The sequence below is a fragment of the Hevea brasiliensis genome, chromosome 13 (genome assembly GCF_030052815.1).
Source record: "Hevea brasiliensis isolate MT/VB/25A 57/8 chromosome 13, ASM3005281v1, whole genome shotgun sequence".
NCBI lineage: Eukaryota > Viridiplantae > Streptophyta > Magnoliopsida > Malpighiales > Euphorbiaceae > Hevea > Hevea brasiliensis.
The window spans coordinates 71,297,591-71,325,174 of NC_079505.1; the positions used below are offsets into that span (position 1 = coordinate 71,297,591).

General features: G+C 35.7%; 1 protein-coding gene across 2 annotated transcripts; it reads left to right on the plus strand.

Moving 5' to 3' along the window:
* Positions 1–136: 136 nt before the first annotated feature.
* On the plus strand, positions 137–26,670 carry LOC110644935 (uncharacterized). Of its 2 annotated transcripts, XM_058132195.1 has the most exons (20): positions 137–261; positions 483–592; positions 2,132–2,235; positions 3,422–3,508; positions 3,646–3,721; positions 3,804–3,878; positions 4,034–4,087; positions 8,015–8,074; positions 8,443–8,559; positions 8,657–8,751; positions 8,848–9,050; positions 10,046–10,143; positions 10,369–10,472; positions 10,551–10,716; positions 10,848–10,970; positions 11,405–11,487; positions 11,892–12,030; positions 24,190–24,219; positions 25,246–25,316; positions 25,670–26,670. In XM_058132195.1, exons 2-20 carry the CDS (start codon positions 554–556, stop codon positions 26,247–26,249), a joined length of 2,304 nt encoding a protein of 767 aa, XP_057988178.1. In that variant the 5' UTR covers positions 137–261; positions 483–553; the 3' UTR covers positions 26,250–26,670. The 2 variants fall into 2 exon arrangements, with proteins under 2 accessions (XP_057988178.1, XP_057988177.1); XM_058132194.1 differs by lacking the exon at positions 137–261 and having other exon boundaries at positions 276–592.
* Positions 26,671–27,584: the final 914 nt, after the last annotated feature.

The window sequence follows — 27,584 nt, forward strand, 5'->3', positions numbered from 1 at the left end:
TACAAAGCAGGAAAAAGCTGATTAGAGGCACATTAATGCACGCTTTTCCAAGCAAGTGGACAACAATGCTCCAAGTCTAGAGGATGGCATCAAGTCCAGATTAATTAAAATAAATAAATAAATAAAATAATAAAAATATTAATTAAATGCGTATCCATATATCGAAACCTATATTTCCCTCAAAGTATATATACATATATATTAAATAAAAAATCTTCGCGACATAGTTCGCATTCTCTCTCTCCCGCGATTACATTACAGGTGCTTTTGGTTCCCCTCCCTCTCTCTTTCTCTCTCTGCCTCTTCCTCTGTCGCTGTGTCTCTCTCGCAAACCCTTTCGATTCGATCCAATCCGAGAAGTCTATCTAAATCTTTCCTTAATTGGCGGAAATCTAGGGTTTTTTGTTTTTTTATTTTTGTTTCCTTTTATTGTCTTGTGTTGGCGAATTGTTGATTGGTGATTGTTGTTGTTGGGGCGTCAGGGTTTGTGGGCGCTTGCAGATCTGAGTAAGGTTTCGTGTTAAGTGGGCGTTTTCTTCGGTAAATTTTAACGATGTTTTGGCGTATGGCAGGGCTCTCCACGGCGTCGCCGGTGAGTGCTTTTTTTGTCATTTCTCGATTCGTTGGTTCTTTTCTTCTTGATTCGTATTCACGTGTTAATGAATGCATCTGCTTGTTAGCTTAGTTTCTTTGTTCCCCTATTGTCTGAATTTTTTTCTTCTTGGTTGCTGGGAAAGTGTGGGAAAATAGAAGGAAATGGACATTTTGAATTTCCGTTGTTTCTAGTGTTTCGGACCCACCATAGACTGAAACTTTTGTCTGTTTCATCAGTATAACGTATAGTGCTAGTTATAAGATTTCGAATTTCCCTTTTCTTTTAGGGAAAAGCGTTGGGTGGGAAGGAAGACATTTCTCCTAATTTTCTGATGGGCGTGTTTTATTGCTTAATAGTATATTTTGACTTATTTTTTGAGGCAAACTGATATTTTGTTTTACTGGATTTGTTAAAATGAAGAATTCGCTACTTTAGAGAGATCACCATGTGCAATGTTGCCCAACTCATCCATGTTTAGCCCTGAACAGCCGATGTAACAATGGCAGTGAAAAAATGCCAAATGAACTTGAAATTCCTTTTTATCTATATATATATATATATATATATATATGCTTTGGAAGTTTTGGGAAGAGAACTGTGTTTGTAGAAAATGTTGATGCTGTTAGAAGAATAGTTGTCAATATGCATGACTTTTGCTGATAGAATTACACTGTTTAAACCCTTTATTGGTTTGAGAGATGCTTCCTTGAATTTCTATGGGTTTCCAACTTTGGAATTTAATAACATGATACATAGGGTACTTGTGTCATCATGACCTTGAAGGCATTTAATAATCAGAATCCTGGAGATTTTACTTTCTTAAAATCTTCATTTCTTAGCTATGTGTGCTTCTGTACTGTGGATTGCAAAATCGGCATACCAAAAAGTTAACCTGTGTTATTCTCTCTGATCACATTGTATGAGATGAGATCTCTTTTGGAAGTCACTGTCATTTCTAATTGATCTGCTTATCATAATATCCATCTCGTAGTTGTTTGGAATTGATTAACACTTTTGGGTGAATATTCATGTCGAACATGAGTACAATTGATTATTTTTTGTAATTTTCCATATCTTTGGCGGGATCATGCTTGTGTACCAAAGGTAAAGTGAATATATAGAGCTTAATCTTTAATATACACACATAAAAGTTAGGACATGGACATGTCTCTGACTTACTGAGTGTGCCCACTGTGTTCTACTTTCAACATCTCTCTCTGTGCTTTATGTTATTCAATTTATCTCTTAGGAGTGATGAACTAATCAGCCTTCCTGATGGCAACTCTATAAATTTTTGTAATTTAGTGTCCTATTTGTTACCCTGAATGCTTGAACCCCCTTCTTGATCCTCCTCTCGACTGTGGCAAAGTTTGGATCCTCTTGTTTACCATTATGAAATTTTGGGTGGCTTTTGTAATTTTATTTGATGGTTGCCTAATCTGGAGAAATAACCATTTTATGTTTGGATGTGTTGTATAAGTGCAAATGGTGACTTTTTTTTAAGCTATTTGTTGGATAATTTTATGAAAATTTCAGGTGGAGGCAATTTTGGATAAGGACAACTTTACGCTGGAGGAGCTTCTTGATGAGGACGAAATTATTCAAGAATGCAAAGCTCTGAATGGGCGTCTTATCAATTTGTAATACTTTTTTAATGGCTAATTGCTCTGTGCTTTTCTTTGCTTTTTCTGTCATTGTTCTGTTTAAGGCTTAAGCATTTTCTTAACTGATGAGATCTTGTAAATATTGCTTCTTTGTTTATTTATTCATTGGAATTAATTTAGCCATATCAATGGGAATATCTTTAAGAATATTCTTAAATTTATTTTATTCATATACAAAATTGTTATGGGAGCTGATAAATACGTTTTGGTTTCAATGATCATGTTGAAATAGGGGATTTCAGAGGCTCTTCTTTTAATAGGTATTGCATCTTATTATAGTTGATGACGCACATTAGCTCATTCAATTTAAAAGACTCAGTGAAAAAAGTTCAAAAAACTAGAGACCTTGAAAATTTTTCTGCAGAAGAAAAGGATGATTAAGACCTATGGAATTCATATATTATTCAATATCCTTTAAATAGCTGCATAACCAAAACTGAAAGGTGAATTGCACTATTTTATCTATGATCTTCTTCAAAGCTCCTGTTTTTTTAGATCCTTATCAGTGATAATTGACAAGTTTGATCTCCTTGATATGGGCTCAAATCAAAAGATTTACAGGTTTCATTAGGCGAATCATGAGGATTTTTTTTGGGTTCTATATAGTATCTTGTCAAAAAGCTTTTGCATCCGTTCAGACTGCTTTATTATAATATGTTTTCTCTTTTTGGGTTTAAAAGAATCAAGGAAGAATTCAATCTGGATTACATGGAGTACTTCCTTCAATAGTTCTTTGCATATTTCTTTTCCTTGTTTTTGCTCCTTTTTTTTTTGTGATTTCTGTTTGTAATATTGTTTTTTACATGGTTTTCTTTGTGGGACAACTCTCCTCAAAAGGTTTCTATATCAGATACGGAACAACATTTTGTCTGCAGAGTTTTTGCATTTGCAAGTCTTTAACCATTAGTGTTAGATAGTGAAGTATACACATGAGAGAGGTCTTTAAAATATGTTTAATAATTTTGTTGTGTAATCTTTTGGCGTGATTGCCAACATATACATCTATCAGCAAGTAACAGTTTATTTGAATATATAGTCTGGAATTCTTGAGCTTACATTCTAATATTCTTTTGCGTATCCCTTTGAAATTGAATCATAAATTCCTTATGCAAGTTCAGTTCATTTAGATTTTTGAATTGTGTCATTTGTATGTTGTCTGCAGCTTGCGAGAAAGGACTCAGGTTGAGCAATTGATTCGCTTTATTGTGGAAGAAGCTTCCGAGGATGCTGAAAAGAGGCGATCGTTCAAGTGGGTTTCTATGGATAGCCATGTTAACATTGCTGGCAATTGTTACTATTTATCTTGATGGTCCTTCCCCCACCTATTGGATGGTGGTGTCATTAGGATGGATTGTGGTTGATATTGCTGTTTCATTTTGTGCTTAGGTTTCCTTTCATTGCATGTGAGATTTTTACTTGTGAGGTTGATATTATACTCAAAACGCTTGTGGAGGATGAGGAGGTATGGAGGATCTCCCTCAATACAGCTGCATTACCTTTGTAAAACTTTTGACTGACATTTTTCCCTCATTGTGTGTCTACAGTTAATGAATTTGTTGTTTTCCTTTCTGGAACCAAAACACTCCCATAGCACACTGTTGGCTGGGTACTTTAGCAAGGTATCTCCTGATGAACTTTTGAAAGTTACAATATAAAAAATACAAAGAGGAGTAACTTTTAAGCATTATATATGGGTTTTTTTCTTTATTTTGTGAAGAGGAACTATAGCTATCACTTCATCAGGTTTTTATGTCCCCAAATTTTTTGTTGCTAGGTTGTCGTATGTCTATTGTTGCGGAAGACAGTTTCTTTTATGCACTATATTAAGGTAACCCTTCCTCACGTAAGGAAAATTCTTAATTATTAGATGATCCTATATACGTGATGCCTATTATTGTCAGTTTAATGATTATTATGGAAAGTGAAACAACTGAAAATTGAAAAGATAATTCCATGGTTTTTAAGTTTGTAATTGCATTCAAGTTTTTTAATATTGATATTGATGTGTATATCAAAGATAAAATCAAAATATAGAATATAAATTACAAGAAGACTTGAGATTTGCATATAGTGATGGTTGGAAACACTATATATCGCATGATATTAATGATATCACACAATTGAAGACCATGATTGCAACTTCTAGAAGCTGGCTCTATGATGTAGGCATTCTTAAAAGGAATTTTTATTTTGTACTTTGAGCTAGTGAGGAAGGCTCTTACTTGTCTTCTTCACTTATTTATGTGTTTTTGGTGTGTATGCTCTCTCCTTTAAATGTATTGTAATTGAGGCTAGAATGAGTGGCAAATTAAAACTAATAGCATGATTTTAAATCGTGGTCGCGGCGGTGTTCGTTGTCAGTTGCGAGTAACGGAAACGGGCCTGTAAGGTAATGGTAATGGCCTATTGCTATGCAAAATTTTTTGAAAATTTTGCGAAGTTCATGAAATGAATAAATATTTAAAAATATAATTAAAACTAAGATATACAACTAAATAATAAGTACAAATATATCAAATAAAGACATTAGATTCACCATTTTTATACATCATTAGCATTAATCAATTTAAAACTAAAATAACTAAGAAGATAGTAAATAATTAACCCTATTGCTGCCAAAATGAGCGTCTAGGAGATTCTTGATTAAATAATTAACCCCTAGTGCCACCAAAATGAGCATCTAAGAGATTCTTGATTATCTTGACTTTGATCCTAGGACATCATTAGCTTAGGTTCTAAACTTACTATGTAATTAGGTTATTTAACTTAGTATGTAATTAGATTGTAAACTTGCTATTTAATTTAGAAAATCAATTTCATCTTTTAATATTTAATTTCATGATTATTTGTTTTTAAATTAAATTTTTTCTTGCCAAAGCCTAAATTTATACTTAGCAAATATTATTAAAGCTCAAAATTTTCTTTGATATTTATTTTCTAATTATTTATGTATTTACCTAAAAATAATTCAAAAATAGCTAAAAATTAGGGGAAAACAAAAAACAATAACACACCGTTTAGTATACTTTACTTCAAAACTACCTTGTCTATTTAATAATCCATGCTCTTGAGTTCAAAAATTTGTAGAAAAATGAAAGATTCACTCGAGATGGTTGTGGAGAAAATTGAAAGAAGGTCGAGAGAAATGGCTTAGTTTCTTAGAGATAATGAAAAGGTGCTAAAATGAATGAGTCAAGATAGTTTTTTGTCCAAAAAAAGGTCCCCTCTACTACATTTCTACATTTCACATGAAAGAGGTAAGAAAAAAAATCAAGAATTCTTAGCTGGAAAAGCAACAGCCGTTACGACCATTACATAACGGTCGATAATGGCCGTTACCTTTAATTAACGGCCGTAATGGCCTATACAGTTACAAATTTAAAAATCCGTTAAATAACTGTGGTAAAGGTAAAGGTAAGCCAAAAAACCTTTAAATAACAGGCGTTATTTAAAACTATGGCTAATAGTTTCTTTCTTTCATCTTTCATTTGGATGCTTGGAATCCAGTTCGCCAATGATGGGAAATCAGGACCATTTATAGCTCCTATGTTATGTTTTTTAATCAAAATTATTACTTTTTTCTTTATGATGCGGGTGAAATAAGTGAAGAATTTTTGGTATAATGGGAGAAACAACAAAGAAAAAAATAAAGAAAGAAAACTGGATTGAAAGCAGGGAAAAACAGAGCATGCATGTGGACTTCTGTTCTAGTAGAACAGCCACTTTTTTTTTTTAATTAATTTTCAAACTCCAGCAGTCTTAAATCACATGAGACAGTCTGTTTTGACTTCCAAGCAGCCGCAGGAATTGATTTTATTTATTTTAGGGATTCTTCTCATAGTTATTAGAGGCGCGTATTAGGCTCAAGGCTCACTAGGCTCCAACTCTAGCACCTCTATAGGAGACAGGCAGGTGACATTTACCAGGCCCCAGCCTTATATGCCTAGGCGTGTACCTTGCTCCAGTGCAAGGCTCTAGAAAGGCGCGCCTTTTTTATTTTCACCTTCAGCAGACACTTCCATTGACAAAAAGAATTACCACTCAACTCGAAATTTGTTGATCTCCTAGAATTTGATATTGACGCACTAGGAAATTTTTGAAGTTAGTATCATTGGTGATAACTAGTTGCCAAAATCTTATCAAACCACCATACCTAGATCACAAACCTCTCATATTTCCATTTTCAACACTGCCACTCTCTTATTATTTTTTTCAAAAAAATTATTGCATCTATACATATTTCAAGATTTATGCCAAAAGTAAAAAGAAAAACATCATCCATTAATTTGAGAACTAAATAATACTACTTTAGTTCTTAAAGATGAGGAAGATGATGAAGATATTGATTTTGAATATGAGTTTCAAGTTCAAGATGATGAAGGTGTAGAAGAGGATGGAAAAGATTATGACGCTACTTTTGATGAAGATTGAAGAGTAATTATTTTACAATTTCTTGAGTTTGGTTTTGAGACATTAAAAGACTATTCAAGTTTTAACATATTAGTACTTGAATGCTTATTAGTTATTATTATTTTTAGTTTTATGTTATTTGAAGTTTGATGGAATACATTTATTTAACTTTTATGAATTTTTCTTTTTTGCACCTCACCTCACTAAAGCGCACGCATGTGCCTTGTGTCTTACACCTAGGCTCTAGGACCCCTTGGCACCTTAGTGTGCCTTGAGCCTTTAATTCTTCTACTTTATTTAGGAATTACTTTTATTTAGGACTACTGTTTCTCCTATTTTATCTAGGATTTCAGCAGTATTTAGGTTTAGTTTAATTTCCTAATTAGTAGGGCTATTTTCCTAGTAGGTTTGGGAATCTAAAAACTACAGCCGTGTAATTCAAATCAGATTGTTATTAATAAAAAAAAAAAAACAGTGCAGAATATTTTTTTTAACTCTCTCTCTTGGCATGTAAGTGAGCGTATTTCCCTTAGCTATGCTGTGTCACATTAATATAGTAAAAAAAAAATTTACTTTCCTTGTGCCGTTGATATTAATTATAATTGAAAATTTTGTGCAAATGAAATTGTTGCTTTTGGAAATTTGCAACGTTCATTGTATGGTATGATGATTTCAAATGATTGGAACTATATGTGTCTGATCCAGTATATTAAGTTGAAAATATGTTTTTGTTTAACAAGTCTAACCAATTGCATCGTTATATTATGATTTTGGGATATTATGACTTCGGAATAACTAGGTTTCATTTTTATGGAATTATAAATTGGTGATAATGGATAGTGGCCCTTGGTTCCAATGGGTATAGGGCATTTTGACAAATAATAATAATAATAATAATAATAATAATAATAATAATAATAATAATAATTTGAAATTTGAAATTATGCTTTATTTCTCTTAAGCTTCTAGGATAATATATCCCCTATTTTCTATTAAATTTGGGTTGTGGTTTCAAAAGCCATTTTGTTGAATTGGTGTGAACTAAAAGAGCTTGGAAGTTTTAGGAATGTGAGACCACTTTTTGTTGATGAAGGGAAGTTATGCTATATCTTGAAGTTGTACTGTGCCACTTGGTTTTAATAATGACCTTTTCAAATGATGCATTGATGATACTAACTTCATGTCCTTTTTAAGTTAATTTGCAGTTATAATCTACTTTTTCTGCTTTCAGCTCTGTATGCTTTTGATGGTGTTAATAATTTGTTTAATGGCAGTGTGTTGTATCGAAGGTTTAACCTTGTTGATGTTTTTTTAGCTGATGTGCTGTCTTTGTGCTGCCTTCCAGGCTCATCAGCAAATTCTTCAGCAGCTGGTTGACTTGATTGGCATTACATCTCTCATGGAGGTTTATACTTGTTTTTACTTTTGATAGTCAAAATTCTTCCATGGGTGTTTTGTTTCGGCTACTCTGTATTACATCTGCATTTGTTGTATATGATGTGCTCCTTTGTTTTCTATTTCTTTATTTGCATGTAACTCACATTGTGTGCGTGCTTGCGTGTGTGTATAATTTTTGGTTCGTAACCCCCTTTTGCTCGATCACGATTAAAATAAAAATTGTCTCCTCTGAGGTTACAACGGTGCATGGAACTTTTAATCACCTTCTCCTAGCGAATAACAAAAATACATGAGCTATTTTAAGGTTCATCTTGGCATGATAATACTTGTCCAGCAAGAGAAGTTTTTTCACTAACTCAGTTCCATATTGTACAGGTATTAATACGTCTGATTGGTGCTGATGAACATATGTATAACAACTATACGGATGCAGTGCAGTGGATGGAAGAAACAAATGTGCTGGAGATGATTGTGGACAAGTTCAGCTCTTCTGTAAGTTGCTGTACACAATGATTCTCCCTTTTATTTAGGTTGTTGGATATAGGTTTATTGGTGTCTAAACAAATGTTTTTGGAATTGGATTTTGAAGGATTCCCCAGAGGTGCATGCCAATGCAGCTGAAACACTTTGTGCTATAACGCGATTTGCTCCCCCTGGTCTTGCTGCTAAAATCTCCAGCCCAAAGTACCATTTGCCTCTTAATTTTGTGTGGCATAAACTTTCCACTTCTGTTTCTTTTGTAATCTGATTGTCGGTATTTGTTTGTGCACCTCCCTGCAGTTTCATTGGCAGATTGTTTCGTCATGCTTTGGAAGAATCACGCCCAAAGTCTGTGCTTGTTAACTCATTGTCTATATGCATATCCTTGTTAGACCCTAAAAGGCTAACCTTGGGCACATATCATACATATAACCGCCAACTTAATCATGAGTCTGCAGTAACTGTGAGTCCTGAGACGGTAGAAGGGATGCTGGAGAGCTTAGGTAAGGTTCTCTTTTGTTGCTGTTGGTTAGCACACTTGATGCTAGATCCAAACTGCTACTCCTCTACCTATTTTGGTTTGTAAGAAAAAAAAAAAAAAAAAAAAAAGAGGAGGCTGCAAACATCATGAAAATACCCAAATTTGTGAGGTAAATTTCTCAATTCCTATCATCTCTATGACTTGAAATTCTATAAGGAATGCCAAAGAGGCAAGCAGAATTTACTGTGATTGTCACAAGTTTATAGAGTTAGAGAATTCTGGGCAAATCGTGATAATCTACAAGCGCATGCATGCGTGCAACCAAACACATCGAAGGAAGAGTGGGATCTGAATATTATAATGGGTTTTACAGTTTTTAGAAGCTTCTTTTGCCTCTCTGAAACTCTGCTCTCTCTCTCTCTCTCTCTCTCTCTTTCTCTCTCTTTCTCTCTCGACTTTCCCTGTTGCCTCTCTTTAATTGACAATCACATATCATTGACTCAACTTATGATAGAGGACTGTATCTCTTGCAAGCCTTCCTCCTCTTTTTCTCGCTCACATTCATAATGAACTGAAATGAATTATACTTGGGTAGTTTTGGAGTAGTTTCAATTTTCAACTAAATACTTAGAAATATACCTGAATTTCTGCAATGGCCTCAATAATCACTTTACTCATTTTGGAACCTAGTAGAGACACCTTTCTAGCTTGTAGAGAGTTGAATTGATTAGAATATGGAAGATGGGGACTACTAAACAAAAGGAACTGAAGGAGAAAGATTCATATAATCATATATTTTTTTTACAGCAGTATATATTGAACTGTAAAATTTTCTCTGACCCGGAGAGTGTTTAAGAGTGTCAGCATGGTTTAGTTGTTTGAGCTCAGGGTTGCCTCTGCCAAAATGGCTTAGGCCTATTTGGCTTGGCTCCCCTTTGCTATATTTTCACTTTCAATTTCTTGTTATTTTCCGATGTAGGACTGCAACATAAACATTTGTTATGTTTCTGTTAACAGGTGATCTCCTGAAGCTTTTGGATGTTTCATCTGCAGAAAGTGTCTCGTTGACTACATTTGGTAAATTGCAACCGCCTCTGGGAAAGCATCGTTTGAAGGTAGTATTTATTTATATTTTTCTTAAAAGAACCTCTGCTTATCATAAGTACTGGTTTCTTTATGTTCTTTCATTTGCTGTTATTTAACTTGACATTTGATCATCTCAAATGACATAATGCTAGGTTTCTGGTTCTATAGGCGAAGTTCATGTTAAGTTCCCTATTGATTGATTTTGAACTGAATCAATTTATGCTGACAACTATTTTATTCAATTTCCCCCCCAGATTGTAGAATTCATTTCAGTGTTACTTACAGTTGGAAGTGAAGCTGCTGAGAAGGAATTAATTCGTCTTGGAGCAGTCCAAAGGATTTCAGACTTGTTTTTTAAGTGAGTTTTAGAATTCCTGACATGGTAGGAAGATTGATTGGATCCTGGGTTTTATTCGTTCACTTTGTTCAAATGTAGGTATCCGTACAATAACTTTTTGCATCACCATGTAGAGATCATAATATGTTCATGTTTAGAGAGCAAGAATGCTAGTCTTATTGGACATGTTCTCCATGAATGTAATCTTGTTGGAAAAATACTCGAGGCAGAGAAGAATTTCACATTGGTGGCTGACCCGGGCAAGGTAATCTACTAGTCGATTAAAATTATGCCATTGTCCTTGTGATGCTGTATTGCTTAATATCTTTGGGGTTTAACTAGCATTTTATATGTTGTATTAGTACTTAAATATTATGTTTGTTTATTCCTCTACAGCCAACAATTCCTGCTGATGGTAGACCACCACCAAGGATAGGCAATATTGGACACTTGACACGTATATCCAACAAACTTGTTCAATTGGGGAATAACAATGGTGATATTCTGGCTTGCTTGCAGGTTTATCCTATTCTTTGACGTAATAAATGTATGTGGGAATAACATTGATATTATAAAAATATGTCCAGCTAATGAATTTGTTAAACTGATTTGCTTTAATTAGTACAATAAAATTTACTACTTGCATTTACAATTAATCTCTTGTACAATTTAAATGTGCTTTGCATTGTCTAGGCCATTAGAATTTTTTTGGTCATTCTCTTCATTTGCTGGCGCTTTTAGTTGTTCCTGTTTTAACTTGATTTACTTATAGTTTGTGGCAAATCTTGTCTTTCTTCTGTTGCGCATGAACACATTCTCTCTATAGTTTTAAATTTCACTTTCTAGATAATGTTATGCCTATCGAGCATACATGCAGCAGAGAGAAAACCTAACTATTGTTATTTACTTATTCCCACCATTTAAAGTTGTTTAGTCCTATTTTCTTTTGGCAGGAAAATGGTGAATGGACTGATTGGCATGCCAATGTCTTAACAAAGCGTAATGCAGTGGAAAATATCTATCAGTGGGCCTGTGGGTGGGTATTTTATACAGATGATGTTGCTTTGTTTTTCTCATTTTCAGAATTGCTTGCAATTGCATCTCAAAAAAGAAAAAAAAAATCCCCATAGGAAAAAAGGGTGGAAAACCTATTTTTTGATTAAGGCTGTTACTTTTATGAAATTATCCTTGGCAACTTAGGTAGCTTTGCAAAGGCAGGTGGATACCATTCTGAATAAGTATGAGCAAGTGTGTCTGCGCACCTAGGTTTTTCTCACCACCATTTCTCATGTGTATGGAGTTATGGTTGCATCAATTGTGACAGTTCCTTCTTTAATGCGTCAGTAGTCTTTTGTGTGCACCTTTTATGGTTGGGTTTTGGGTTTTGGGCTTTTGCTTTCTCAGTACATTACTTATTGTAAGGGGAAACATAATTAACAGGAGGCCGACTGCTCTACAAGACCGAAGAGATAGTGATGATGATGATTACCAAGATAGAGATTACGATGTTGCAGCCCTAGCAAATAATTTAAGCCAGGCATTTCGATATGGCATTTATGGCAATGATGACATTGATCAGGTATGCTTTAGAGCATTTGAAGTGCATTACATTTTTTTAAGTTTTATTTTATAAGCTAATGATTTTGTAACTAGGAACATTATGAATGTGAAAAGAGCAGGTTCCCCTGTAGAAGCTAGGGGAAAACTACTAATTATGGGAAGTGGTTCCATTCTAATAGGCTAGTTTGGGAAATGTGCATGTGGAAATGATATTTCCTTACACGCTAGGTTGACTGGTAATGAGCCTTTGATTGGGCTGACTTTTGAATCCAGGTTGAAACTTGGCATATGGCTATATGTATGCTGGGAAGTGTGAATGTGTTTTTAAAATGAGCCACTTGTTTAGGAGCTTTATAAGGATGAATGCCTTCCAACATAACATAGAAGAATTTGAATAGTTTAACAAAATAGTCCCTTCAAGTTTGGAGTAGCTGCACTTAAATATGAAGGTTAATTTGTTACTTTCGAAAAACTTGGAAGGGCTATTCACTAGTATTACTTACATGCACCAAAAATTAAAAGCAAATTGTAATATTTTATTATGTCTTCAAGCACCTATAAAAACAAACTGTTTTCCTTATTCTTACCTTTCGCATGTCCTTAGCCACTGAAGAATGAGGAATCTAGGATTCAGGGTGATATTCTTCAGTAATCTCAATCTGTTCAAATGGAATTGAAGAAATGAAAGTGAAGTTGTAGGAGCTAATAAGAGAACATTGTTGTTATTTGACATTGTTTCAAGCTTTGTGGGCTTCACAAAAGAGCTATTATAAATATGAGGGTGAGTCTCAGTTTTGATTAGGTGGTTACTGATTTGGCATTGAACAAACATTCTAGGCGAGAATATGGTTTTCAATTGCTGGATCAAAATAGAGTGCAGTTGAATTGCATAGCCATCAGCAGTGCAACCTTGAGCAACAATTAGAAACTGTATGACATAAAAGTGAATGTGGAGAAAGTGTTAATACCAAGAAAGGATATTTGTGATGTAAGACTGTCCAGCCATAAAACAAGTGAGTAACAAGAGAAGGGCACAAAGGGTTAACAAGAAATAAAGAGCCAGTTCAGATTAAAGATTATATTGGGCAAAGAACTTGGAGGCTTGAAATGGTGCATGGAAATTAAAGTGAGCCAGAAAAAGAAACAAAAAGATCCTAGGAATTATCACAAAAATAAATGGGACCCCAGTGAGATTGGAGGTAATAAATTCTAAAACATCTTGAATATAAATGTGATACAATAACAAAGAGGTACCTGTTGAGAGAGAAATTAAAGAGGCAAAAAGATTGGAAACAATTAGAGCATGAGCAAGTGTGCACTGATTTTGTTTGTTCATTTGAAAGAGAAAGGAAATAAAGATTGATATTAAAAGGGAATGTTTTTCATACTAATAAAATGGTGAAACGTAGTGGTGAGATATGGGGTTTCTGCTAGGGTTACAAAGATTTTTTAGAGCCATTTTCATAGTCTAGACTCTAAGGTAAAATAATATACTCCCCCATTCCACAAAGTCAAAAAAATTTTAGTGGGTTTTCTATTCTACCCCTCAATTGTTCCACTAGCATGTGTCGCGGATCTATCAAAATTTGCTAAAATGATTGCAAAATAGATGTTTGTGGACCTAGTTTAACGTAGACTAATACTTCTCAATGCTCTTGCGTGCTAGTTGCTCCTGTTCTAAATTGGTTTTGGGACCAATATTTAAATTTTATATCGTTAAAGTCCTACTAACCTTTGTGTAAGTTAGAATACATTGAAAATTGTAGCCTGGCTGCCTTGAAAAGTATTGTAGAAAACAGAGAATTTGGAAAATTTTCTTTTATATTTCTTCATTCTAAAATGATTTACAAGCATTCTAATTTATATACAAAGGCTAGGACTAATTAGGAAACTAATAATAGCCAATAAATACAATGCTTCCATAGAAGTCTTCTTAATGAGGAAGTTTACTCCAATTATGAGATCGACTCCTAGAGGATAGGATTCCTAATCCTTGTAGAATTAGAGTTTTAATCCATTTAGAATGGGAGAACATTGTGTATATATATATATATATATATATATATATATATATATATTTGTGTATTAACATCTTAGTGATATAGAAAAATACCTGAATTACATGGTATCAGAGCCTCGTCCCTAGTTCCGAAGTTTTTTTTCCTGTTGAAAATTTTCTCCCGTTCCCTGTTCTAGGTCATCAGCACACTATAAACTAGGAAGACCTCCTAGGACTATCAAAATACCTCACAGCCAGCCTCAGAAGGAGCCCTAGGTATCGATCGGCCGTCCCCCAAAATTCGGTGACCGGACGTGAAGTGACTGGCCTCCACGTGCCACTTTTGTGTTTCGGCCACTGTTCCACGCGCCGGCGCATGTCCGTGCGTGTGGTGTTTTCCAGCGACTCCTGATGGCCGACGATTCTTCCCTAGCGTCGCCCCGACGAGTTGATCCCATCCCTGCAGCCCGTGTTTGGATTTAGCGCTGTGGTCTTGGCTGTGTTTGAAGAATCGCTTCTCTCGGATCACTAGATCTGCTGGTGTTCGTTAGCTTGGGCTATCTGTGGACTTTAAGGTGCTATGGCTGAGGGTGAGACCAAGTCTATAATCACTGATATAGTCCCAGTGATGACTAAAATCACTGAAAACAAACTTAATGGGTTAAACTACTTGGAGTGGAGCAAAATTGTTCGGATTTATTTACGGAGCATTGATAAAGATGATCATCTCACAAAAGATCCACCGAATGATGAATCTAAGCAAACTTGGTTAAGAGAAGATGTCCGTTTGTTTTTACAACTTCGGAATTTAATTCATAGTGAGTATGTTATACTCACTGTGAGCCTTATTAATCACTGTGAGTATGTTAAAGAACTGATGGAGTACTTAGAATTTTTATACTCTGGCAAAAGCAATATTTCTCGCATATATAATGTTTGCAAAGCATTTTATCGACCTGAGAAACAAGACAAAACACTTACAGCATATTTTATGAAATTTAAACGTGTTTATAAAGAACTTAATGTTCTGTTACCATTCAGTCCTGATGTAAAGGTGCAACAAGCTCAACGTGAGCAAATGGCTGTTATGAGTGTTCTTGCTGGTTTACCCTCAGAATATGAAACTGTTAAATCTCAGATTCTCTCTAGTTCTGATATTTCCTCCCTCATGATACGTTTACACGTGTCCTTCGTACAGAAAGTACTCATTCTCCACAACCTATTAATGGTGCTCTTATTAGTATTTCATAAGTGGACAACAGAGATATAGAGGAGGGATTACTAACCATAGAAACAATCAACGCAATGTGGAGGCTAGTTCTAATCAGAACTTAGGAGTCGTCATTTGTTATTATTGCTATGAGCCTGGACACACAAAACGCAACTGTTTAAAACTTCAGAGGAAAAATCAGCGATCCCAGGTGACAAATATGGTAACAGAAAATTCTACAGTGTTTTCCTCTTTTGAGAAAACTATCTCAGTGTTTGCAGAAGAATTTGCACAATTCTCCTAGTATCAGGCATCTCTAAAGCCTACCAACTCTTCAATCACTGTTATTGCTGAGTCAGGTAAATCCACTATATGTCTTGCGTCCTCCTCATCCTAATGGGTCATTGATTCTAGTGCTACAGATCATATAACAGGTAATTCTGCTATTTTATCTGATTTTTAGTCTTTTGCCACTCCTTCCACAGTCACGTTAGCTGATGGATCTACTTCGTGTGTCATTGGTTCTGGAACTATGAATCCATCCACATCCATATCTTTGTCATTTGTTTTATGTCTACCTAACTTCTCTTTTAATTCACTATCAATTAGTAAACTCACTTGAAACTTAAATTGTTCTATTTCCTTTTTTCTTGATCATTATTTGTTTTAGGATCTTATGACGAAGAAGATTATTGGTAAAGGGCATGAGTCAGGACGTCTCTACATCCTTGATAAATGTGAACCGCGATCTATTGCTTGCTCCAGTACCTTAACTCCTCTTGAAGTTCATTGTAGATTGGGCCATCCTTCTTTATCCACCTTGAAGAAATTATGTCCTCAGTTTCAGTCTTTGTCAGTACTAGAATGTGAATCATGTCAGTTTGCTAAGCATGATCATTTACCTTCTATGCCTAGAGTCAATAAACGGGCTTCGTCTCCTTTTGAATTAGTTCATTCTGATATTTGGGGTCTATGTCCCATTACTTCTAAACTTGCATTTAGATATTTTGTTACTTTTGTGAATAATTACTCTCGTATTACATGGTTATATTTAATGAAGAATTGTTCTGAGTTATTTTCTATGTTTGATGCTTTTTGTGTTGAAATTAAAACTCAGTTTAATACTTCTGTACGTATGCTAAGAAGTGATAATGCTAAAATATATTTTTCTGAGCACTTTCAGAACTATATGACTCAGAATGGTATTCTTCTCCAGTTTTCTTGTATTGATACACCATTTAAAAATGGTGTTGTCGAAAGAAAAAATCGACATCTTCTTGAGGTAGCTGGGGCACTTCTTTTCCAAATAAAAGTACCTAAACATTTTTGGGCCGATGCAGTTTCTGCAGCATGTTTTTTATCAATCGAATACCATCTTCTGTCCTTGATGGGGACATTCCTTATACTATTTTATTTCCATCTAAATCATTGTTTTCTGTTGAACCCCAGATCTTCAGTTGTACTTGCTTTGTGTTGGATGTTCGTCCACAAGTTTCTAAATTGGATCCAAAGTCTCTTAAATGTGTTTTCCTTGGATACTCGCGGCTCCAAAAAGGATACATGTGAATGTGTTTTCCTTGGATACTCGCGGCTCCAAAAAGGATACATGTGTTTTTCTCCAAATCTTAATCGTTACATTGTTTCTGCTGATGTTACATTTTTTGAGTCTACTCCATTATTTTCTCAAACATCTATGTATGAGAATCAGGGGGAGGAGGATGGCCTTTTAGTCTACACTACTAAACAAATGCAATCTCCTCTTTCTGCTCCTTCTGTCCCTGTCTCAATCCGATCCCCTGTTATTCATGTTTATTCAAGGAGATTGCAGACTCCAGACTTAGATCCTCCCACATCTTCGTCGTCGGAAGATCCAGTTACTACCACTGATCATGATCCTACTTTAGATCTTCCCATTGCTCTTCGCAAAGGTAAACGTACATGTACTTACCCTATTTCTTCTTTTGTTTCTTCTAATCATTTGTCTTCTCCTTCTCAATGTTTTGTTACCTCTTTAGATTCTATAAAGATCCCTAAATCAGTCATTGAGGCATTATCTCACCTTGGTTGGTGTGCCACTATGAAAGAGGAAATGGAGGCCTTAGATACAAATGATATATGGGAACTGGTGCCTTTGCCCATTGATAAAAAGGCTATTGGGTGCAAATAGGTTTTCTCGGTAAAGACGAATCTTGATAGTTTTATAGCCAGATTAAAAGCACGTCGTGTAGCCAAAGATATGCTTAAACATATGAGATAGATTACTTTGATACTTTTTCTTCTGTAGCTAAACTAGCTTCAGTTCGATTGTTCATCTCCCTAGCAGCTATATATGATTGACCTTTGCACCAATTAGATATAAAGAATGCCTTCCTTCATGGTGATCTCCAAGATGAGGTATATATGGAGCAACCACCAGGATTTGTAGCTCAGGGCGAGTTGGGTAAAGTTTGCAAACTTTGAAAGTTTCTTTATGGCTTGAAACAAAGTCCTTGGGTTTGGTTTGGGAGATTCAGTGTAGTAGTACAAGATTTTGATATGCAAAAGAGTAAGTGCGATCATTCGGTGTTTTATAGGCAGTCTAAGACTGGCCTAATTCTACTGGTAGTGTCTGTTGATGATATTGTTATTACTGGAAGTGATTCTTTAGGCATTTCATCTCTTAAGCACTTTCTTCAGACCCAGTTTCAAACAAAAGATTTAGGCCTACTCAAATATTTCTTGAGCATTGAAGTTGTGAGAAGTAAGAAAGGTATCTTCTTGTCTCAGCGGAAATATGTTCTTGATCTACTGACAGAAACTGAAAATTAGGTGCTAAGCCTTGCAATGCACCAATGACCCTGATTCTTCAACTTGGAGCAGAGGATGGTAAGCTATTTGAAGATCCAGAAAAATACAGGAGGTTGGTAGGTAAATTGAACTATCTTGCAATAACTCGTCCTGATATTGCATACTCAGTCAGTGTGGTAAGCCAGTTTATGTCTTCTCCAACTTCTGCTCATTGGGAAGCTTTGGGATAAATTTTGTGTTATTTGAAGTGAGCTCCAGGGCGAGGCTTATTATATAGTAATCATGGGCATTTGAATGTTGAATGCTTTTCAGATGCAGATTGGGCAAGTTCTAAGGCTGATAGAAGATCAACTACTGGATATTGTGTCTTTGTTGGAGGTAATTTAGTGACATGAAGAAGTAAAAAACAGAGTGTAGTCTCGCGGTCTAGTGCTGAATCGGAATACAGAGCAATGGCACAATCAGTGTGTGAAATAATATTGATATTTCAATTATTAGATGAGGTTGGCCTTAAGACCTCTTCTGCCTGCACGGTTATGGTGTGATAATCAAGCTGCTATCCATATTGCTTCTAATCCCGTGTTCCATGAACAAACCAAGCATGTTGAAATTGATTGTCATTTTGTCTAGGAAAAGCTTTACCAAGTGATTATCTCAACACAACACATCAAAACTGGAGACCAACTAGGAGATTTGTTTACAAAAGCTCTAAGTGGAACTCAGGTTGACTACATCTGTAACGAGTTGGGCATGATTAACTTCTATGCTCCAACTTGAGGGAGAGTGTTATAGAAGTCTTCTTAATGAGGAAGTTTACTCCAATTATGAGATCAACTCTTATAGGATAGGATTCCTAATCTTTGTAGAATTAGAGCTCTAATCCATTTAGAATAGGAGAATATTGTATATATATATACATACATGTATCTGTGTATTAACATCTTAGTGATATAGAAAAATACCTGAATTACAATTCCTAATTGTATTCTAATTTAAGGCTAATTTACACTGATTAAGGGATTCTAACACTCCATCTAAAGTTGGTTCATGTATGTTGCACATGCCCAACTTGCAAACTAGGGTATGAAACCCTTTACAATTTAATCCTTAGTGAACGCATCAGCTAACTGGTCTTTCGACCCTACGTAAGAGATACTTAAGGAATCATTGACAACTTTTTCTTTTATGAAGTGTGTCAATCTCTATATGCTTGGTCCGATTATGCTGAATTGGATTGTGAACTATATTAATGGTAGCTTTGTTATCACAGAACAGGGACAAACCACTAGTTTTCAGCAATTTTAATTCCTCCATCAACTTTCGTAATCACAATAGTTCACAAATACCTTGAGCCATTGCTTTAAACTCAGTCTCTGCACTGGATCTAGCTGTCACGTTTTGCTTCTTGCTTCTCCAAGTGACTAGATTACCACCAACAAAAGTACAGTAACTAGATGTTGATCTCCTATCATCAAGAGATCCACCCCAATCTGCATCTGTAAAGGCCTTAATCTGAAGATGGCCATGCTTTGAGAAAACAAGTCCTTTCCCAGGTGCAGATTTTAAGTATCGCAAGATGCGGAAAATAGCCTCCAAATGAGGTTCACGAGGATCATGCATATACTGACTCACTTGACCCACTGCATATACTTTATCTAGTCTGGTATGCGAAAGGTAAATTAGTCTACCAACTAACCTCTAATATCTCACAATATCCACAGATTTCCCAACTCCAGCTTGCAATTTGTGATTTGCCTCAATGGGAGAGTCTGCTGGTTTATAACCTAGCATTCCTGTTTCCTCCAACAGTTCTAGTATGTACTTCCTTTGAGAAATAAAGATTCCTTTATCTGATCTGGCAAACTCTATTCGAAGAAAGTACTTTAGCATTCCCAAATCTTTGATTTCAAACTCCTGTGCTAGTTGTTCCTTTAGATGAATCATTTCTTCCCTATCATCACCAGTTAGCACAATATCATCCACATAGATAATAAGCAGAGTGATCTTACCCCTATAGTGTTTTATAAACAAGGTGTGATCAGCATTGCTTTGGCAGTATCTAAAAGAAACCATAGCCTTACTAAACCTGTTAAACCATGCCTTAGGTGACTGTTTTAAACCATACAGTGCTTTCTTCAATCTGCAAACTTTTCCTTTGGTCTTCTCATTCTCAAATCCTGGAGGGATTTTCATATATACTTCTTCTTCCAAATCACTATGTAGAAAGACATTTTTTACATCAAACTGCTGCAAATCCCACTCAAAATTTACTGCACATGATAGTAAAATTCGGATGGTATTCATTTTAGCAATAGGAGCAAATGTTTCTTGGTAATCTACCCCATACGTCTGTGTGAAGCCTTTTGCTATCAGCCTAGCCTTATACCTTTTAATTGAACCATTTGCTGTATGTTTCACAGTGAACACCTACTTGCATCCAACTATTTTTTTCCCCAGTGAAAGAGTAACAAGTTCTCATGTCTCATTCTTTGCTAGAGCTTTCATTTCCTCCATGGCTGCGTTCCATTTTGGATCAAGACATGCTTTCTTCCAATCCTGTGGAATAGAAACAGAGGAAATAGACAATAGAAAGGCTTTATAGGATGGAGTCAAAGAATCATAGGAAATGAAGTTAGAGATGAGATGTTTAGTATAGGTTCTAACACCTTTTCTAAGAGTAATAGGAATATCAAGATCATTATTAGAAGAAGGAAGAGTAGATTGAGAATTAAAATTATACTCTTCAGGAATCAAGGGAGACTCATCACATACCTCAGGATGTTCAAGAATTGAATTCAGAGATTCCGTTTGATCAGCAGTCTCCTGCTCGATGGCTATATCTGTCTTATTCCGCCTAGTATAGATTCTCAAATCTGGTCCATTCAGTCTCCCTCGAGATTTAGGTGACTTCCCCTGAGTATCATTATTAGGTATAGGGTTTAGACCCAGATTTTCCCTTTGAAGTTGAAAGTTGGGAGAGCACAAAGAAGAAGGGAAAGGGAAAGACATTTCTTCTTCCTTCCTATGCTCCCCCTGAAGAGGTGGATGGAAATAAGATTCAGATTCCCTAAAGGTAACATCCATGCTCACAAAATATTTTCGTGTACAAGGGTGGTAGCACTTATACCCCTTCTGAGTACTGAAATAACCAACAAGGACACACTTGAGAGCTCGAGGTTCTAACTTCCCCCTATTAGTCTGATGAATAAAGCAAACACAACCAAAGACCTTTGGAGGAACAGTCTATAAATTTTTACCTTGCAAAACTTTTAAAGGACTCTTAAACTCCAAAGTCCGGAGTGGCATCCTGTTAATAAGATATGCAGCAGAAATAATTGCATCCCCTCAGTAAGGTTTGAGAATATTCATTGTAAACATAAGAGACCTAGCGACATCAAGTAAATGTCTATTTTTTCTCTCAGACACTCTATTTTGAGCACTAGTGTTAACACAACTAGTCTGATGCAAAATTCCGTGTGACTTCAAATATTCCTGAAAAACTTCATTCATATACTCTGTGCTATTATCAGTTCTCAGTATTTTAACATGAGCATCAAACTGGGTGCTAATCATTTTGTAAAACTGCTGAAAACATGAAAATACTTCATTTTTCCCTTTCATCAGATATACCCAAGTTAACCTACTGCAATAATCAATAAAGGGCACAAATCATCTATAACCTAATAAAGACACAGTTTGAGTAGGCCCCCACACATCAGAATGGATAGTCATAAAAGGAATTGAAGCCTTATTATTTATTGCAGGATAAGATTGTCTAGTATGTTTGTCAAACTCACAAGCATCACATACTAACAATTCAGTTTTGCATTGCTTAAACAAAAGAGGATAAAGTTTATCTAAAACAGTAAATGAAGGATGTCCAAGTCTCCTATGCCACTGAATAATTTCTTCCTCAGCACCCATAGACTGTCCCAACATGGCCTGATCAACACAATCATTCAATAGATATAGCCCATCTTGCAGTCTATCACTGCCAATCGTTCTTCCTGTTATCAACTCCTGAAACACACAGTGAGTGGGAAAAAATTTAATTTTGCAGTTGAGAGCTTTTGTGATAGAATTGACAGACAAAAGGTTAATAGAAAAGTTAGGCACATGTAAGACAGAACTAAGACTTATAGTAGGAGTGCATTTAACAGAACTTGTTTCAGAAACATTAGATAAGGATCCATCCGCAATGCGGATTTTTTCTTTGCGTGAACATGGAGAATAGGATATGAATTTATTCGAAGATCCTGTCATATGTTTGTTTGCTCCAAAATCTATAATCCAAAATGAATTATTATGATTGGCAAGAAAAGTATTACCTGAGTTGACAAATTAGAATAGACAACTATAGTGGATTGTGATTCAAGCTGTGATAGGAATCATCTCAGAGTCTGTACCTCTTCATTGGAAAACATCCTAGTGATAGCAGTATCTTCAGAAATACTCACAGCCTTAGATACATTTGCTTGTGATCTAGCAGAGTCCATCTTTTTTCCTCTACGCCCTTTAGTTGGGCTGCTGTGCAGCTTCCAACATTGTTCTTTGGTGTGCCGAGATTTTCTACAGTAGTCACAATGCAAGTGATCTTTATCTGATGGATCATATGACTGTTCTCGTAAGGAGTTAGCAGCCAGCCCAACCTTATCAACAGCTGTAGAATTGATCATGACACTCCTTCTGGTCTCCTCCTGCTGAACATAAGAGTATGCCTGCCTTAAGGTGGGCAAAGGATCCTTATCAAGCACTTGGACCTGAATCTGATTATACTCCACATTTAGCCCAACAAGAAAATCATATATGCGCTCCTCCTTAATCAATTTCTGGAACTTAACTGCATCAACCGGACATGAAGCCTGAAAGTCCTGATAGAAATCCAACTCTTGCCATAGACCACTCAGTTCCGCATAATACTGAGCAACAGTCAACTCACCTTGTTTCATTCCATGAACCTTGTTCCTAAGCTCATAAACTTGTGCATCATTCCCAACTTGAGAATAAGTCTGAGAAACAGCACTCCAAATGGTAGCGGCACTGTCCAACAGTAAATACCTACGAGCTATATGAGGTTGCATAGAATTGATGAGCCATGACATAACAAGAGAGTTCTCCTACTCCCATTGGCTGTAGGTAGAACTAGTACTTTCTGGCTTTTTTCTATCTCCAGTGATATACCCCTACAGTCCTCTAGCCTGAATGATCCGTAGACAAGATCTAAATCATGCCAAATAATTTGTTCCATCCAACTTTACAAGACTAATTTGTAAACAGGGATTATCACAAACAAATACAGCCTTTGTTTCAGAGGCTTTCTTCTTTTCATCAGTCATTTTTTAATTAAAGAAATAGGTACTGAGACAGAAAGTAAGATACTGGGCAACAGAAGGTACAAAAAAAATAAATAAATGTGCAAACCAGGTGTGAAAACACGTTGGGCAGAGGCGTCTCGGACAGGGAAGGTCGTTGGCAAGAGGAGCGATCGGAGAAATCACCGAAAAAAAAGTGTGCACGTGTTGGCGCATGAAGAATGACGCGAGACTTCTGGAGGCGCGTGAGCTCACGTGCTTCACCGGACGGCGGCGGGACTCCGGGCGTAGGCCGATCGGCTGGTGTCTTTCCTCCTCAAGTGGGTGGTGATAGTCACCTCCCTAGAACGACGTAGAAGCTTGACCCAAAAAAAAAATTACCCAGAACTACACTGTTCACGGCAATAAATTTTGGTACTGCTCTGATACTATGTAGAAAACAGAGAATTTGGAAAATTTTCTTTTATATATTTCTTCATACTAAAATGATTTACAAGCATTTTAATTTATATACAAAGGCTATGACTAACTAAGAAACTAATGATAGCCAATAAATACAATGATTCCTAATTATATTCTAATTTACAGCTAATTTACACTAATTAAGGAATTTACACTAATTGAGGGATTCTAACAAGTATAGATAGAATTCATGTTTGATCGTCTCCTAACCCTCATATTGAAGATACACTAACACATGTACATTTTTGTTACCAATTGTGAATGAGTAGGGATATAAATACGGAGGCTGTCCCTTTCAGTCAGCTCTGTTTAGATGCGAGCTTTTTATTAGCAATTGCTACATGTTTGTGCACACATGCATAACTGCTTTTGCCCTAATTTCTTTGCTTTCTCATTCATTCATTGCAGGGGCATGGATCACTCGAACGTGATGATGAGGTAATATACTTTCTAAAGACAAGCAAATTGCATGAATAGGAGACTTATTACACAGCTGAAGGGACTGGTTCTCCCTTTGGATGGGGCATTGTTTTGTCCTCATCTCTTTAGCTAGGGTGAACTTGAAGTAATTGTGGTTTAGTGTAAGCCTAATGATTAAAAAAAAAAGCCATGCATTTTTGTGGTTTTTTCAATTATATCCAAACCTTAATTTTGTCAATTTTTATCTCAATTTCAAAATTCACCTTCAATTATATCCAGTTGACCCAAATTGGTTAAAATTGAAATAAGAAATTATATTTTATTATTTTTGGAGTTGAGGTTGAGGCAGTGTTGTCAGGGGTTTGGAGGGTTGATGCAAGGTGGAGAGGTGGTGGTGATGGTGTTGAGGTGATAGAAGTAGGAAGGCTAATGAGTTTTGGAACCTAGTTTAGGAGGGGAGAGGAGGGGAGAGGAGACCCAGGCAGGGGCGTAAGGAAAGTGATAGGAGGGGTGGAGGAGGAAGAGAGGGAAAGGTAAACTGATGAGAGAAGAAAATTAAGAATTTAAAAAAAAAAAATTGAAATTATAATGATATAAAACATTTGTTTTAAGTTTTACCAATTTTGGTCAACTGGATACCATTGAAGCTAAGTTTTGAAACTGGGGTAAAATTAACAAAATTAAAAAGTTTGGATACAATTGAAAAGATGTGTGCATTCAGTCTCTCTGAACACTACCACTACATTCTTTTTATTTATGCCTCATTTGATCATCCTTAGCATCATCTGTTGGCGCATTTCCATTTTTGGTTTTGGGGCTAACCCGGAGCATTTCTTTATTTGTTCTTAAAAATTAAAGAAGGAAGAAAAGTAAAGAAAATAAAATTATGGTTAAAGAAAATTGATGCTCATGTCTCCTATTAGACTCAATTCTAGTTTGGCAACCATGCCTCCCCTTTCCGCATCTTTCACATTTGCATCTGATCATGTGCTATTTCAGGAAATAATTAACATGCTTAAGATTTCTCACTGAAATATTTGGCAGGATGTCTACTTTGATGATGAATCTGCCGAAGTAGTTATTTCTTCTCTGCGTTTGGGAGATGACCAGGAGAGGTTAGCCCTTCTTGTTCTTCCTTGCTGTATCTTCTATTGGAATTTGAATTTTCATAGGCGAGTGTCTATTTGCATTCTGGCTTAATGTTGATTTTAGTTGGTCATCTTCTCTTTTTTGTTCCTGGCTTTTTCCCCTGCCTGTACGTGGATCAGCTTATCCATGTAGAGTTTAGACATCACCCTTCTATAGACTTGCTTTGTTTGTTTTCCATTTGCTTGGTCCTCATATCACTCTCATAGAATGAGAAGAATCTGTGGAATTTATGATTTGTGTAAAGAGTTGTGAGGATGGTGGTTTGATTTAATGATTTACATGGTACTTATTGCTTAATCTATATCTGTGGTGCTTGTAGTGGCTCCCTTTTTACAAATTCCAACTGGTTTGCTTTCGAGGATGACAGAGTTGCCAATGAACGCTCTGCAGGAGCACATGCTTCTCCTTCGCCTAATAATGATGAAACTGGTGGTGTTAATAGTGCAGGCAGTGATCAAGTTATGGTCGGAGAAGACGTCGACTTGGATGACACTGCATCATCTTCTCCTGTGCCTGAACTAAGTATAGATGATACGTCAGTGAACAATTCATCTAAAGATGTAAAAGAAACTAGTGCCAATGATAAACCACCTGTATGGGTTGAATGGAGGGAGACGCCAGATTTCAATTATCTTTCTGGTTCCAATGTAACTCTCGTGCCAAATGGTGATTCAGAGAATCAAGGTGGTGATGGTGATCCAGATGTTGCTGGAGGATTGCCAAATGCAACAAATGAAAGCCCTACACCCATTCTTTCTGCATTTTCAGAAACAGGTATTGAAAATCCAAGTGTGGATCCTATTGCTTCTGATGATGAGACAACTGTAAAAACTGAAGGAATTGCTGAGGCCAGCAGCAAAGATGAACCAAAAGATGTCGTTAAGCAAGCTGAGAACTAAATGTAAATTTTCAGGAGTTTGTTTAATTGCCTAACTAATACACTGCAACAGCAACATTGATCAGGCGGGAAGATGAATACTGAGAGCACTGTTGACTGTATTTTAGAGCCTTCTGTACATCATCGATGGGCACTGTTGTTTAGTAGGGTTGATTCTTTTTCCCCACCTGCAAAAGTTTGAGCTCTCTCTCGCTCGCTCTCTCCAAAGGGATGATGAATAGGGTCTTATTTTCCACCTTTTCTATCTGGCAATCCAATGCTTTTATTAATTATTTACCTTCTAGCTTCTCCTTGGTAGTTGATTTAGAAACTGGAATTGTCACCTGGTACTTGGATTTTTCCTTTTTTTTTTTTTTGGCACGATTTAAATCCATATATTTTTTTCCTTTCACATGAATGCCAAAGTGTTGATCATAGAATCATTTAACAGGCGCCCTTTTATATTTCCCCTTTGCTTTTCATCGACCTTAGCAATGGTGGAAGGAATTGCATGATTTAACCAGTTACTATTTCTTTTTTTTTTTATTCTCTTGAACTTTTTATGGCGTTTACATACTCTTACCTGCAAAACATTGACAATTGGGTGGTGATGAAAACCTTGGAACCACGGCCGCAGGTGTAGCTTTTGGTTACAGTGTTCTCTTTTTGCAGCACAATTCTCTGACGTGCCGTAGAGAAACGATCGTCTCTACGAGTTTCAACAGCAGCCGCAGTGATTCTACTCATGAATTAGTATTCGTTTGCATGTTTTCAGCATTAACTGTTAAGTTTACAAATTTTTTTTCTTTATAAAATTGCAATATCTAGTAATTTTTTTTTTAAAAAAAAAAATTCATTATCGTTTTAGCTCTTGTAAAATAATCAATAAAAAAAAAAGCCAATTTCATAAAAAAATTCAAGTTATGATAATTTTTTATTGGTTTCACGCGTGTATGGGGTTAGAAATAATAAATATTAGAATAATATTTATTTTAACAAAAAATATTTGTTTATAATCCATTTTATCTGTTTGGTTAATAACTGTGACTAGTATCAATTCTTTGAGTTTTAAATTCAAATTTAATATAAAAATCAGATTTAATAAACTTTTGATAAAATTTTTATTTTTTTAATATAATAATAGAAATGAATATATTTTTAATATAATTTTATTTGTCGGAAAGATTTGTTCAACTTTCATTTATTTTTCAGTTGGCAACAATTTGGTTGTGTTCCATTCTTTTTATATCCTTCCCAGGGAGAGAATTTGGGATTTGAAAGCCCATCATTACCTAAACACTCATTTTATTTTTATTAGTAAACCAATATCTTCTAAATTAGCAGAGCAATTCAGGGA